Below are 15,466 nucleotides of genomic sequence, written 5' to 3'. Positions count from 1 at the left end.
TTGAAAAAACTGTCATCATACCTACAACCACAAAATCTCTGAATCAAGCTAGAATGAACACAAAATTATTTTTTGAATGCCTGCCAATGTATTTGAAAATACAATTAAGCAAAACATTCACAAACTGTATCTGTTAAACTGAACATTTAAAGTTTCATTTAAAAATGACACTAGCTGAGCTGATTCACTGACACTATCATGGCCCCAGAAGTGCGTTTCCTGTATTTAATGTCTTTGGCTACTTTGATTGCACAGAGACAGAGAAAGTGAGAGAGAGAGAGAGAGAGAGAGAGAGAGAGAGAGAGAGAGAGAGAGTACATAAAAAGACTGAAAAGCGACCTTCACATGACTCCCCATTTGGTGAAAGCATCCCATTGTCGTGGTAGCCGTCCCTGCACTCACAGTGGTACCATCCAGGCAAGTTGATGCAATTAGCGTGGCTGTCACACTCAACAAAGCCATCCGAGCATTCGTCAATGTCTTTTTTATCAGCCAAAAAAGGAAAACATAATGAAATGCTGTCAGTGGAAAGGACTGCATGTTCTTAAGGAAAATAGATTGCTGAAACGCTGCTGCAGCCCTACTACCTCGGCGGCATTTTCAAAAACTGACTGTATTTAAGTTTTGTAGCTGTGAGGAACACTTCTCTTTTTAAAAAAGAAAAAAATATGCTAACATTTTGAAATAATAATGCCCTTTGCTAAGTGATTATACATATACATTTGTATCTACTCTCCACTGGCAGCTATAGGATAGATTAGCAAAGCATGGCACCACAGTTACTGTATTACAGACAATATTATTATATAGGCCACATAAGTGTGGATGTTCTTTACAAGTTTGTCCCCTATAGGACCATTGTTTAAGGTACAACACATGTGATTAGCTGTATATCCACAGCAACTGGGACTGTATCTTACTCCCTAATTTCAGTCACTCTTTAACTGAATTTACACTAGTTGCTAATGGGATTTAAGCTGCTACTAGCAGCTGGATAGAAAGGGATTAGAAGGTGATAATTGTGCCCCGAGCAGGATTTCACATTGTGATATTCTGACCCTCAGTAAAATTCACATTGTTCAGATCTATACATACTTGCAGTTGTTTTAAATAATAAACCACTAGCTATAAAAAAGAAAGTACCGAGGACCATAAATTACAGACTGCAATAATATCACAGAAAAATCACCCACAACAGGAACCCTGCAGCTCACCTTATTCTGCAACATGTTTTTCGCAAAATCATACATTTATATTCATTACATGCTATTGTCTATCTGTGGCAGATTCCTGCTCCATCGGCTCATTATAGCTTGTGATTTCTTGGTAACTCAAGTTGCAAGCTTAATGATGAAAAGTGACCTACAACCTTTATTGCAGCCCTTTACTGCATCACATTTGAAATTAACTGTAATACTGTAATAATCAAGCTTTTCTGGCTTTTCTGGAAACAATGAGAGATTAACCCTTTCAAGCACCAAATAAATACACTTTACAAATAATTTAAACCACATTATATTGTAGGTTATAAAGGATAAGTCTGCTTTGTGTCACGGGGTGTCAAGTAAATAAAGGGAAATTAGCTGAACACTCAAAAATAAAATCATATCCATGACTTAATTTGCATATTAATTTAATTTAATTCTTCCAGAGCTGCTAAAAGAAAATAAATACACTCTAATGTTTCCTGACCATTGAACACAAACTACCAGAGGCTGGTTTAAGAAAGAGTTAATGTTTTTGTCACATAGCCACAGTAAAAATCTGCTGCTTGTCAAGTCAAGAACGATTCTTAACATGCAAAACATTCTTTTCTCTGGGTGTAGTACCAAAAAATGCCAATGGATAATCTTCAGTTAGAAAAGAAGAAAAGTCATTCTGTCTTGCTACAGGCTTTGCAATTAGTTGTACTCTTCATTTCTGTGCTACATCGGTCAAAGAACGTACTATTCTGAAAACAAAACAATGCCGTCTAATCTTATTTGACTTCTCAGACACTAGCTAAACCAGTCACAAGGGACAGAGCTGAGACAATTATATCTTCTGGTCAGTGAATTTGGGTTTGATTTAAAAATAACTACTAAAAATGAGACCAGATCCAGGCATTCACTCCAGAGTTCTAAGCTGTCTGAATGCTCAGGCATTCATTTCCAGAATCAAGCTATACTTTGCAATTTAAACATTTTAGATTTCTGACTGTGCACCTGGTGCGCTGTGCAGAAGGGATGGGCAACAATATTCTGTATGTTTTCATCTGTTTTATATACCAATTTTGATCTTACTGAGGCAAGCAAACTTAAAACAGATTATCTGCAACAGTTATACAAGAGGTATATTATAAATATGACCACTATTAATATCATTCTAAAGCACAGTTTTTGTATTCCTTCCCTGAGCCACTTTCAAGTGGCATTTATAACCGCCTCCTGTTGTAAAAACATAATAGTAAGATAGTGTAGTAAATCAAGGCATGAGGAAATTTGTGCCTGCAATAATAAAAAATAAAAAAAAAACGCTAGGAGACGTAAGCAAACTTAAAACAACAAGGCATGGAAAAGAATGCAGAGAAGGCTAAACTCAGACTGCGTCTAGTAAACAGAATATTTCAATTTGAAAAATTAACAAGACTGTGGTACATGGCAGCTTTTAATCATTTATGTCATCCCGTAGGCCAAGTTTTCCCACATTTTGTTTAATAACATTCAATTGACCTTCCTCATTTATTTCATAAAAGCATTATTTCAGGTTCAAAAATAGGACTTAGCAATACATTTTAAAATGAAGCCCTATCTGGTCAAATGTTTTCCATCGATCCTTTGTTTAATGTTTGAACACCATACTGATCCAAAGACAAGAAAATTCTTCTGTTGAAACATTACAGTACCTTAGATGAAGAGATCTACAGTGGAACTGAATGCTGCTGATAGCTGTATAGGTCACAGCATTCCGACTACAGCAGGTTGAATCTGGTATTACTCAGCAGCTGTTAGGCTGCAGTGTTGTTGACAGAGTAGATTGACGTTATATAAAAGCTATTAGTATAACATTATAGTTCAACCATCAAACACCTGAGCTTGATAATTTATAAGTTATAAAAGTTTACATAGTAAAAGCTTAGCAAAGTGTGATAGAGCACGATGAAAGCATGGTAAATCATAGGTAAGCATTGTAAAGCTCAGAGAGAATTGATAAGGCATATTAAAAAAAAAAAAAAAGTCAAGCCATGGTTAATGTGTATAAAAGCATGCACATTTTAACATAACTGCAAAATGGCTGCACACTTGCTGTGTTAAAGCATTTTAAGGGGGAGGCCAAAAATATATGAAAGATGTGTGTGTGTGTCTGTGTGTATATATATATATATATATATATATATATATATATATATATATATATATATATATATATATATATATATATATATATAAAACATTTAAATAATGTTCATTGTTGAACATCAAAACTGTGTACATTAGAGGGAGCCAAACTTTCTTAGGTAAACCAACTGGCAAGGGAAGGCAGCCACTTAGTTCAGATGACCTTAAAACAAATGTTTTACTGTAATTAACAGACAAGGGGGAGCTTACATCAGCTTAAAAATAACAGACCTGTCAACTCTCCCGTATTCACCGAGAGACTCCAGTATTTTGAACCCTACTCCTGGACATCTCCTGGGACAGATTTTTTTCCCTGTATTTTGCTAAAAACTCTACTGTTAAACCCCCTTATGTCAACAAACCTTTAATGTCTGCAAAAGTCATGGCTGTTGTGTGGTTACTGCAATCCCTGTGTGCACTTAGCAGGGTTTAAGACCCAGGGGAGCCCTTTGGCAGGCCGTCGCTCTACAGGGGAAAAAAGGCACCACGGATTCCACCCCCCCCCCCCAACTCCTGATTTTCAAAAGTTGACAGGCATGAAACAGGCCAAAAACTATGTGAATATTTTGGTGAAATTCGTTCAAACTGAAAACAAAGGTCTTGACTAGAAGGAAAAAACTTCAAACGTATTAAAATGGTATTCAAAGTGATCTGCTCTTCAAGGATCATTGCATATAGAGCGTGGATGTTAAACCCTCATAAATAAATAAAATAAAACATTGTCTGCAGGTACTGAAGTACTAGCTAATATTGCCAAACACAACCCTCTAAATTATCGAATACACCTACAATACACGACAGTAATTGAAGAATGTACACCCAGGAACCTGTGAACTCCACAAGGCCTATTGCAATTCAGTGCAATCCTTTTGATGTCATAAATGTCTTTGTTGTGTCATAAATATTCCACTCATCCATGCCGATGTTCCTGTCTTCAAAGGTCATAGGCATAAAAACAAATAAATAAAAATGTTGGGTCACATTCAGACCACTATTTTGCACATCTGTGGTTCTGAAATACAGCTTCTTATAGATTTTTTAGCAAAGTGCTTTGAAGACGAAGATGATAGACAGAGCTCCCTAACAAGACACCACCTTTTGCGGTATCAAAGAGCTGGCTGAACTCATTATCTTGATTGTTGATTTAAAATAATAAGATCAGACACATCGTCCATTCCTCTGTGATCTAAAATGAACATGTTACAATATCCCATAGTCAGATTCATAAGTAACACTTTACCTAATTATTACCTGTGCTGTACACTATTAGTCTGTGATACAGGTTAAAAAAATCAGCTGCTAAACTAATTAGTGTATGTAGGCGCCTTACATAGATGTCCTTTCATCAAAATGCGTTAGCCTTCTTTTCCCCTAGACTCTCCTCATTAAATCTGGGATGTTTTAAGATACATTTCAGAGACTGATTCAGATTAATTTATATTTGATTTTGACCTGTAAAATATACACTACACTAATAAGCACTGTGGCAAATGAATGATCCCTTCCTAAAAATATCTCTGTATGTCTGGATAAATTATTGACTTGTCTTCATATACAGTATATACAGTATATAAAACATTTGAATATGCCCCTTGAAGGGTAGTGTAGAATATGCATTTAGAGCAAGGCTGCTAGCACCCTTGTCAGGTTTTATAATAAATGCATATCAGAGCTTGTTTCAACATAAAAGGTATCATTAATGATTGTATTATTCTGTTAAAAATTGGTACTGAGGTAATGCTTTTGATCTATACAATATTAAAAAGTAGGTGGCAATAATATAAAACACTATACACAGATGTTTTACAGAGCTGGAGCTAAATTAAAAGCTAATAAGATTTGTTAATGTGGAATTATAGCTGCTGATGTCTCCAATGATGCAATTTTCCAAAGCTGCGAGTTGCTTGTTGGTTTTTACATGTACCCCCGATGGAACTGTTAACTGGCAGATGAAGGAACCTCAACAGTGCAGGGAGTGCATGCGTGACTGAGCCGCTGCTTAGATAAAGGGAGCTTGGAAGTGAATTTTCATTGACCTTGCTGACATTCCTAATGACAATTCATTGTTGTCACGGATTTCAGCCATCACAGAGACACTAGTTCCTTATTATGAAACAGTTTCTCATTATGCATCCCTTACCACTGGAGCCAATGGCTGCTCCAACAATCAAAGGTGATAATTCAGCAACAGCTAATTAAGTATGATGAATTGCATTCAAGACTTGGCAGTAAAAAAAAAATTAAAAAAAAACACAAAAAAACTACTGATTCAAATATGAAAAAACCTTAAGGCTAGATTAATAATCATGAATAATAGTTTCCTCTGATGTGTTCTATAACTAAGGTTGTGAACAAAAACAAAGAAGCCCCAGGAGCATACTGTGATCTCTGATGTAATCCTGATATAAAATGGATATGAATAAATAGCTGTATCACTAGTATATGGCCAGAGGTTAAAACAATATGGCAGTGAAATAGTTAATTTCGTAGTTAAAAATGGCCTCAATATGGTAGCCATAGACGGTACACCCAAATGGCTTTAAATCCATTAATGTCACAAAAAGCCTGAACCAGATTTACCGTCTTATACACTTGGGTCTGACAATGTATCATTCATTTCTCTGGTTAATGGTTGGTTAAAAGTTGTTAAATTTGAAGGCCATTTGTTTTAGTGGCATGTTCAATGGTGACCTACATAAGGTAGCCTTGTGTTTTTCATTTAATATCTAAGACTAAAATGGTAAAAAGCCTTATTGCTGATTTTTAAAGAAAGAAAAAAGTCATCAAGTATAATAATAATAATAATAATAATAATAATATAATAATAATAATAATAATAATAATAATAATAATAATAATAATAATAATAATAATAATAATAATAACTAGAGTCCCAGCAACTTTACAGCTTCCAGGATCAGTACTAGTATCAAACACTTTAACAAATAGTGCAGAGTGCCAGTACCAGTACTAAACACTACAGGAAATAGTGCAGAATGCCAGTACCAGTACTAAACACTACAGGAAATAGTGCAGAATGACATTTTTACATAGTAACCATGACCTTATGTGCACTCTATTATGAGTTATAAGGCAATTTTACATTTGACCTTTAGGAGAGGTCAAAGGTCATGGCCAATGACATTTGTTGATAGAGAATACATGGTTTACTATATGTGTTCCATAGTAACCATGCCCTGTCTGCACTCTATAAGGAGTTATTAGCCAGTTTTTTCCAACATGGCTGCCATGGTTATCATTGCAGCAACTTCCCTTTAGCACCCTTTAAAGAAAACCACACTACGATCATGTGTGCCATTGGGTTTGTTTCAATCGGATCATTGGTTTGGGAGAAGAAGATCTTTGTAGTTTGTGATTATGTCATCTGTACTGTTGGATTTTGACGTTATGCAGCATGGCCGCCGTACCACACAACCTATTAGCTTCTTACGAACACCAGATCACTTGTTTTCGAAAGACGAATTTATACATTTAGGCAAAAAAAAGGTTTTCAATCCAATATGGCGGCCAAACCATGTGACTTATGACATAAGTTCTTTAGCAGTTTCCATCTTCCCATAAGCATAACCAACCTACCGAATCTGGTGAGTATTCGAACAACTGTGGCAGAAAGAAAAATAGTAAGAAGAATAATCGGCTTCTTAAAAACAATAGGCTTCCCGGCCATAGCCTAATAACATCAGTAACACAGGATAACCCAGGTGACATGTCAACTGCTATCTCCAGTGGGAAGGTGTTTATCACCAGTATGACATGGAGCACAAACAACTGAACCAAGAGCTCACCTGGGGTCATATAGTAATCCAATGGCTGAGCTTGTGTTTAAAAACACTATTCCATACTGGCTCTCTGGTAGCTTCTATGTTATAAATATAACAATTCCAATAACTGTTTGCCTCGTACCAGCGTTTTTCATAATCAAACTCTTTGATTATCAAATATTATTATATACTATTAAAACCCTATCCTACTTTTAATAGTACACTGCTGCAAAACTTGAAGCTGCTAATAATAAGGTAAAAGAAAGGTCCAAAGATTTACTTGGGAATATTCTTTGGTCCTTTAATGAGTTAATTTTAAAAAGGAGCTCAAATTAGATGTAGCTGCAGGTCGCAAGTGAAATACATTGAGACCTTTTTTGGTAAATTAGATGTGGGTTTGGTCATAGATTTAAAGTCAACTGAAAAATGTCACATATATAACTGGGAGTTAAATTGAGTGCAGAAAGTTCAACATGGCAACAGTCTGTATGGAACATGATCTGTATGTTGATTTGATATCAGCTCAACTGATCTGAATAAGACTATTTGACAGTTTACAATATAAGGAATTTCTGGACAAACCTTTATGTGTTTTGGATTTTATAAAACCACTACTTCTTTTAACATTACTGTAGACTGCCTAATATGACTACACTTTTGTACTTTGAACAGATCACTGCACCCAAAAACCAACAATTTTCCACCATCCAAAGAGAGTTTCCTAAAAACTGGTCTTCGTTTTGCTTCATGCATTGTGGCCTGGGTGGAAGGCTTGCTAGCAGAGATAACACCAGTGTAATAGCTAGTGCTGTTGCTAACGGATTTACTACACCAGCATGGAGTTTTTTCTTCTTTTCTTTTAATTTGGTCTGTCTTCAATAACTAGAAGAAAGTAATTTGAAAATATCAAACTGGGAAAAGAAAATAATTTAAATGATACTCATAAAAACTTACTACGACCGCCCAAAAATGTATAAAGCAATTTATTACTTCACATTTGTTGTAGGAATGTATTACTATACAGTAGTTACGAGTGGAGGTACTACCTTATTAAAACAAACAAAAAAATGACTTAATGACATAATTGCATACTTTAATTTCATGTAAATCCTGTACTAATCATTGGAAAATGCAACAAACTAATATTCTTTCCTTTTTCCCCAAATGAACTTCGTGTTCATATAATCCGGTATTTTGCAACTGCTTTCCCCAATGCTTTTGTAGCGAGAAATGATTTTCTGAATCAATGATACAATCGTGCACAGTCTATACAGGATATATGCACATGTGCACAATGAGTAGATGACATCATCGGACAAGAACCTTGAGTGCCATCTGCTCCAGTTGCAATAGGGTGTAGATCTGTAGATTTTCAATGCCTTTCTGAGGCTTCACTTAGTTTTCTAACTGTCACCAGCTGCCTTCCAATCTTTTAGTGAATTCCCAGTGGCTGTGGCAAAATACAAATAAAAAAAAAACTTGCATGCATGCACTGCGGCATTCGTCACTCTGCCACTTTATCAAAGAGTGGATCCATTATAAGTGAAAGCTTTTCTGTGTTCAGAAACTAAAATAGGACCTGCACCAACATAAAGCCATTGCTGCTTTCACTACAAATTAAGCCAATATTGCTTAAATGTGTATACTTCAGATTACTTTTGGGCGATACCAGAAAGAGCAGGTCAATTAACTTTCTGGCAGTATACAAAATAAAAGCCTGACAAACACCTATTTCTGACGAGCTACAAAAAGCCTGAAAATTTCTGAAAAAAAACATGAAAATGTGAAAAACAGACACCCTAATTATACAGAACTTGTTTGTGCCTTTCTATGTTTGCAATTGAACATAACTAGGTACCTTATATAAACCATGTTCAGCAACAGGACAAATGATTAACTGAAGTATGCTTTTTTTTTCACTGCTGAAGGGCCTCATTTATTGAGTTTGCTTGAGGCACTGTCACAGCACAATGTTTAGATACATTTTTAAAACCAGGCTGTCAGGGACAACACTTTATACGATATAAGGTCTCAAACCATTTTATTAATTTTTTTTTTCCAAAAGGACATAATGCTCAGTAATGCGTTTGACTTTAGTTAGCTCATTAGGTATGTAACTCTTAATCACCCTTTGCTGATTGTTTTGTAGGCACACTAAGCCTGAAACTTGATGACTTATATATTCCTTCACTGCAGCAATTCCCCACAGCTAAGGAGAACTGAAGGTTGTTCTCACTGCAGTCCCTGCCAGTTTTTCCTCCCATTCCCACAGGAGCGCCAGGGCCCCAGCGAAGACCACTGACTTTGCACAGCCAGGACGCGAACCTGCGCTCCCCTGGTTGTATGACTCACCCTGCACACTGCATGGCTGTGCTTTTACCAGCTGAGCCAAGGGGTATGACTTTTCAAAGCTACCATGCATGTTCAGTAGAAATTAAAATACAGCATCAAGACACACAAGAGTAGGCAACCATACATCCTGGGTAATATTACAAACTGTCTTTTGTACATTTACAAAATGATGGATTGCTTGTTTAATGGATTGCTTATTTAATGGATTGCCACTTTAAGTACAAGTTCTCTCTATCTGAATAAATAAACTATGTAGTGCTTTCTCTACTGGTTGATTATATTTTCATTGTGACCCAAGTTTCAAGTTTGTTTAGAAACTGCAGTTAAAAATCACAAGTAAAACACGATGATGATAACTCTGCTGTTCTTTTAGTGTTTAGTGAATCATACTGTATATTACACTGTAGGAAATAAAGTAAGTGTAGGAAAACTACCTGTTCAAAAACCAAGATACAGATGGTTTAAAAAAAATAGTCCTCAATGGACAAATTGGCTTTGGAGAGGCCCAGGACTGAATGGCACAAGGTTTTGAGGTCAAGATAGATAGACCGAGGCAATACACATTTCAATCCAACAGTCCCAGTTTATAGTGGCCAATGTAAACCTTAACTATTAATAGTCAAATACGACAGGCGGTGTTGTGTGATGCACTGCAGTTACGGATTCTGATTCCTGTCTGTGAGATGAGGTTAAAGGCTGTATAACCACAGAAGAGCCTGAGTACATTGCATAGAAGTCGCACACTGGAGCCTCGACCCAGACCCAATGCTTGATTTTCTTTTAGATTAAAAGTTAAAGGAGTGTATGCATTGGTGTTACGGATTTGGGTCATTTAACATCCTAATAATAATAATAATAATAATAATAATAATAATAATAATAAAAAACATGGTAACTAAATAAAAAAAGAGGTCCTCCTTCAGCCTTAATACTACAAACTAAGAAGTCTACTTGCACCATAAAAAGACTATCCCCACGGCTTTGAAAACCTTTCAATTAATGAACTGAACTGAGCCTGTTAGATCAGTAAGGCAACAGGAGCTGGTATTAATGCCTTTACATTAATCTGATATCTCTAGTCATGTATACTTTACTGCACAACTTACAATAGCTCTGGTAGAAATCCTTTCGGGAGAGAATATGCAAGACATAACTTTATTTGTGGATAGAGGTAGCCTTCCAACACATACTGTATAATGCTACTAAAAACGGGTTAGATCACTACTTGGATGCAAGTAAACCAGGTTCAGGGATCCTGTTACCCAGCACAGTTCAAGGGGTCCAGCTTCCTTTGTGGGTATTTGTAACAGGGAGAGATCTGTGTTGACTCTGCTGGCGCGTCCACAGGGCTGCAGGAAGAGGGCGGCAGTCGTCCAACAACCGCCTGTGAGTCATGGCAGGTGGCAGAGTGGGTGTGTGGACTTTCCCCCTCTCTGAATGGCTTGGGAGATTGTTAGCCCTATAAAATAACGCTCTGTTGTTTCCTCAGGTCTGCCCTGTTAAACGCGCCGAGAGTGCGGAAGCGCTGGTCAACGACCGAGAACCAGTGGGAGAGAAAGAAACAGAGGTTCAGAGAGAGACATTGAGGTTGGGGAACCCTTGGGCAGACCCCTGATTAGTATATCAGAGCAGGATAGTGAGCCGGCAGCGTAGGACAGTTATCCGGGTCACACAGGCAGCGGCGACCGGGATAGCGCTGCAAAGTGCAGCACCTTTTCTTTGTAGTTTTTGTTACTGTTTTATTTTCCCCGTTTCTTTGTGCCTTCTGTTTTGAATTATTGTTTCGAAGCACCTCCAAGGGCGCCGGTATTGTGTACCATCGCTTGGTATGCCCGTGGTTCTGTTTACCATCGTTGGTAAATCAGACTACGGACCCACACCGCCATCTGCGGGATTAAAGAAAAAACAGCACCCTGAAATAAAACTGGGCACCTGTGCGGTGTTGCCAAATTCACCTGTCTGTCTCCTGTGTCAGTGAATTACCCACCACCCTTCCACAGTATTAAAGATCCCATGGTGCCAATTAAGACATCTATTACAGACAAGGTTAATCAAGCTTTTATATGGATATTAACCCAACTCACAATACTGATAAATTGTTGACTCTGATCGATGTGCATTACTGATTGACTTAAAGAGTGTGGGATTTAATACCATAATTTAAATTGTCTGCTTTATCAATGTGTTGAACCAGGGTTTGTGGCAGTTACCAATAGGGTATGGTGGAAGCCATACAAGGGAATTATTATCCAGAGTTATCTTATTTATAAGAAAAATTAACAAAATTGATCTGAATATCACAATCAGCATTAACCTTCCTTATTTATATCCGGGCCTTACTTTAAAATGATTCCCTAAATGTATCGGCATATTAGCATGTTAGCAGTAGAGGTAGTATTTCATCCTTTATTAAATACACAATACGTGTAGAATGGATCTAGGTCAGGTCTTCTTGATAAGCTCTTCAATCCAACGGCACCATTTACTTTGATGTCTGACCAAATATGGCTGGCATATTGAGGTAAAGCGGTTTCTTCTTAAAATACATTTTCTTTGAGTACACAGATATATTCTTAGATTTTATATTATTTACTATTGTTCCATTACCAGTGTTGTCACAAGGAAACTGATTATTTAGATGACCAGATCCAACCTGTCAGTATATTTTAAACCCTGTTTCTCGCACCTCATTGCAAACATAAGAAAGTTAGCATCCTTTTATTTGTAGGACGCATATGTCAGTTGTACTTGAAAGGATTTACTCCACCATCTGGTTTAGCCTTGGATTTAAAAACAGGCAGCAGCAAAGCAAAATAAAATCAAAGTGGGTTCCCTCTTCACAGATATACAAGATGTAAGCTTGTGGATAAATTTTAGATTGAAAGCTAAGCAAGCAGAAAACATATGTTGGAGTGGATGATCTAATGGCTACTAAAACATTGCAGCTCTCTTAAAATCTAATAGCAAAAGATAGATGGAAGATGTAGCCTGGCTTTGACAAAATAAAGTGATACCATCTTCATCAGGGAGTAATATGGCGTAAGTAAAAGTAAAGCGTGTAAAATTCTGTTGATAGAAGCAATAAATGGCGGACAAACCTGTTAAACAGGACATTCATAATCAATAACTCTGAAAGTCAGAATGGCACAGTTGAATAAGGAGACTATACTGCATCACTTTATTCAGAAAGTCTCTTGCTAGGGATGCACAGAGCCTCTCAATTATGTTTAATTTGAACACAGAATGTAAGAGTCTGATGAAGTGATTGCAGCTGCTAGTTTTTTTTTTTTTTTTTTTATTTATTTTTTTTTTTTAAGGAGACTCAGTAAACATAAGCCTCTGGGAACCATTTTTGGACTGCACCCACTGTAGCTGTAATGTGCAACAAAACAATTCCTGGCAGTAAATCAACATCTTTAACTTTGTTTCACCTTGCGAAAACAATGCTTTTAAATCCAAGAAATGAAGGGCTGTTCAGTCTGCTTTAAAGTAAATCCCAGCATTTCACCAATAACTATTGACGAGCTCACTGTTTTGTTATTAAGGTGGTTTGAAGTTGAAAAAATGTAGGAGTAAAGCTGCCTGCGTTAGTCTGTCACCGTGTGGGAATGTGCTCTAGTGATTAATGGGAATTGAGAGGAATGTGCATTGATATAAAATGGAGAACAGTTCTGTTTTATTATTTTCTTGGATAATTTTTTTGATCAATTGTACCCCATAATTCTCTATCCAATTTGAATGTCGTTTCACTGCTGCAACCCACTGGCCAATCAAGAGGACTGAAGACCTGTGGCTTCTGGTCTCCAGCGGTCAAACTAATCGACTCATTTCATCTGGCAAACCTTAGTAACAGATGTTACCAAGCTACTGCACTGAGCATGAAAGTAAGGGCACAGTCTGGAAGACTATTTAGGTGTCTCAACAGTTTGCTGTAGTGTGATGAGACGATCTCTTTGCCGATTTTCCACTCTAACTGCTTTCATCCCTATCTGTTTTTCCTCTAATCCCAGCAGGGGACTTTGTGTGTCCCTGGTCAAGATTGGCAACTTGGTGCAAAGGCATTTTTAATGAAACTGCACTGAAACATACAGGCACAGAGATATCACAAAAAATATGGGCTAGGCTAACGGCATTTCAATGACTTACACCAGACAGTTATAAGAAATACAGATATGATATATATATATATATATATATATATATATATATATATATATATATATATATATATATATATATATATATATATATATACACACACACACACACACATTGTGCTAAATAGACTATGGGTCTTGCAGTATTTGTCCTTCTACGACTCTGTTCTTACAGCCTTAGCCCCTGCATAATCCTTCATTTGTCCTCCAAGGTTAATGCATTTCAATTAAGTGACGTTCCTTGCGCACCATAAAAAGGAGGAAGATATCCTTATGGTCATTTAATAGCATTTCAGGCTCTTAGCTCAGCCACGCTGAGCTGGCAGAAGGTTCAGGCATTCTAATGCTCTACTGAGCACCTCTTTCAGTGTGCTTGGAATTTTTCTTTCCCCTTAGAAACGCTACAAACCCAAAATCCTGCTTCTTTTAAATAACAATTGTTTACATTTGCATGCCAGTAAATAACTATAAGAAGCCATCATTTAAAATTATGTTATTTTACTTGTTTATGTATTTGTTTATGAATAAGAAGGAATTATATAAAAATAATTGTATATTCTTACCTAGTGCTGGGACAAATATTCGAACAAATATTTTTTTACATGTATTCGGATATAAAAATCAGATGTTCGTATTCGCTTATAAAAATACCTTGCACTTATTTATGTTACCAGTGTGATTTTTATATAATGCATATTTTATAGTTTCTTTGTTACGTGGAATGTAATAAACAAGAACCAAAACAGTGTTTTTCCCCCCTTCATTTTACAACGTTTTATTTGAAGTGTTTAAAGTTAAATTTCAGTCACAAGTAAACTTCATGTTACTACTTTATGAAAATGTGCCTACGGTCATACTGTGGAGAAACAGCAATGGCACGAAATGAAAAAAAAACAAATAAATAAATAAAATGCAGTGGAAACTACTATTTATTTCAGGAATAAATAAAATCAACATACTCTTTACTCCCGGGATATTTTTCTAGTTTAACATGCTGTACAGTTGCTGTGTTCATCTCAGCACTATTCTTACCTGTTTCACATCCAGGGCCAGTAAAACCTTGAGGACACAAACAGATGCTTGGCGTGAGACAAGTACCTCCATTTTGACAACCGTCTTCACAAAATGCTGAGGGTTTCATAAAAAACAACAAAAAATAAAAAACAATGGTATTATCTATACAAGCACACCAAATATACACAGGAGTAGAACAATTCTGATAATCAGTTTAAGAGCTATAATATTAAATATTACAAATATTGAATGCAACTGTTTTCTTCAATGACTCCCACTAACCACCAAGAACATCAAATATGTGTGTGTGATGAGTCAAAGGGATTTCGGTCTGTGATTCAGCCTCCCGACAGTAGATGGCATCAAACCAACTCGGGACTTCCCTTACCAAGATCTCGTGACCATGGCAAAAGTCATCTTTTTGAGGGGCGGCACCTTGGTGAGGGGCGGAAGTACGAGTATGTAAATTCCAGCCACTGGAGTCAAGTGAAGGATAAGGACACGTGTCGGTTGGGGATTGGTGTTCCACTGACTACAGAGGCGGGACATTACATACTAAAGGGAACGTACTACTGTGTTCGGGGTTGGTCCGAAAGTAAAGTAGGAGGAGTAACGGGTGGAGGGAGAGTCTGGTTTTGTGCAGCGGGATTTTTGAAACACTAACATTTCTTTTGTCTTTTTTTTGTTTATGTATGGTCACCACGAAGACAAATTAAAGACGAGTCATCACAGTTTGTTTTGGATTCCACCCCTGCACTCCTTCCCTCACACCATTTTGTTTTTC

At 36.8% G+C, this 15,466-nt stretch overlaps 1 protein-coding gene across 3 annotated transcripts in view; it reads right to left on the bottom strand.

Moving 5' to 3' along the window:
* Positions 1-15,466, bottom strand: part of LOC121318121 (protein NEL-like) — a 90,109-nt gene that overhangs the window by 22,669 nt on the left and 51,974 nt on the right. For 2 of the 3 annotated variants that reach the window (XM_041254437.1, XM_041254435.1), the window contains exons 15-16: positions 14,701-14,796; positions 340-480 (exon numbers count right to left, since the gene is read on the bottom strand). In XM_041254437.1, coding sequence (XP_041110371.1) covers positions 340-480; positions 14,701-14,796 — 237 coding nt within the window. The remainder of the gene's footprint in view (positions 1-339; positions 481-14,700; positions 14,797-15,466) is intronic. The other variant, XM_041254438.1, reaches the window with a different exon arrangement.

The sequence above is a fragment of the Polyodon spathula genome, chromosome 7 (genome assembly GCF_017654505.1).
Source record: "Polyodon spathula isolate WHYD16114869_AA chromosome 7, ASM1765450v1, whole genome shotgun sequence".
Lineage (NCBI taxonomy): Eukaryota > Metazoa > Chordata > Actinopteri > Acipenseriformes > Polyodontidae > Polyodon > Polyodon spathula.
This window is presented reverse-complemented; position numbering and strand designations above follow the sequence as displayed.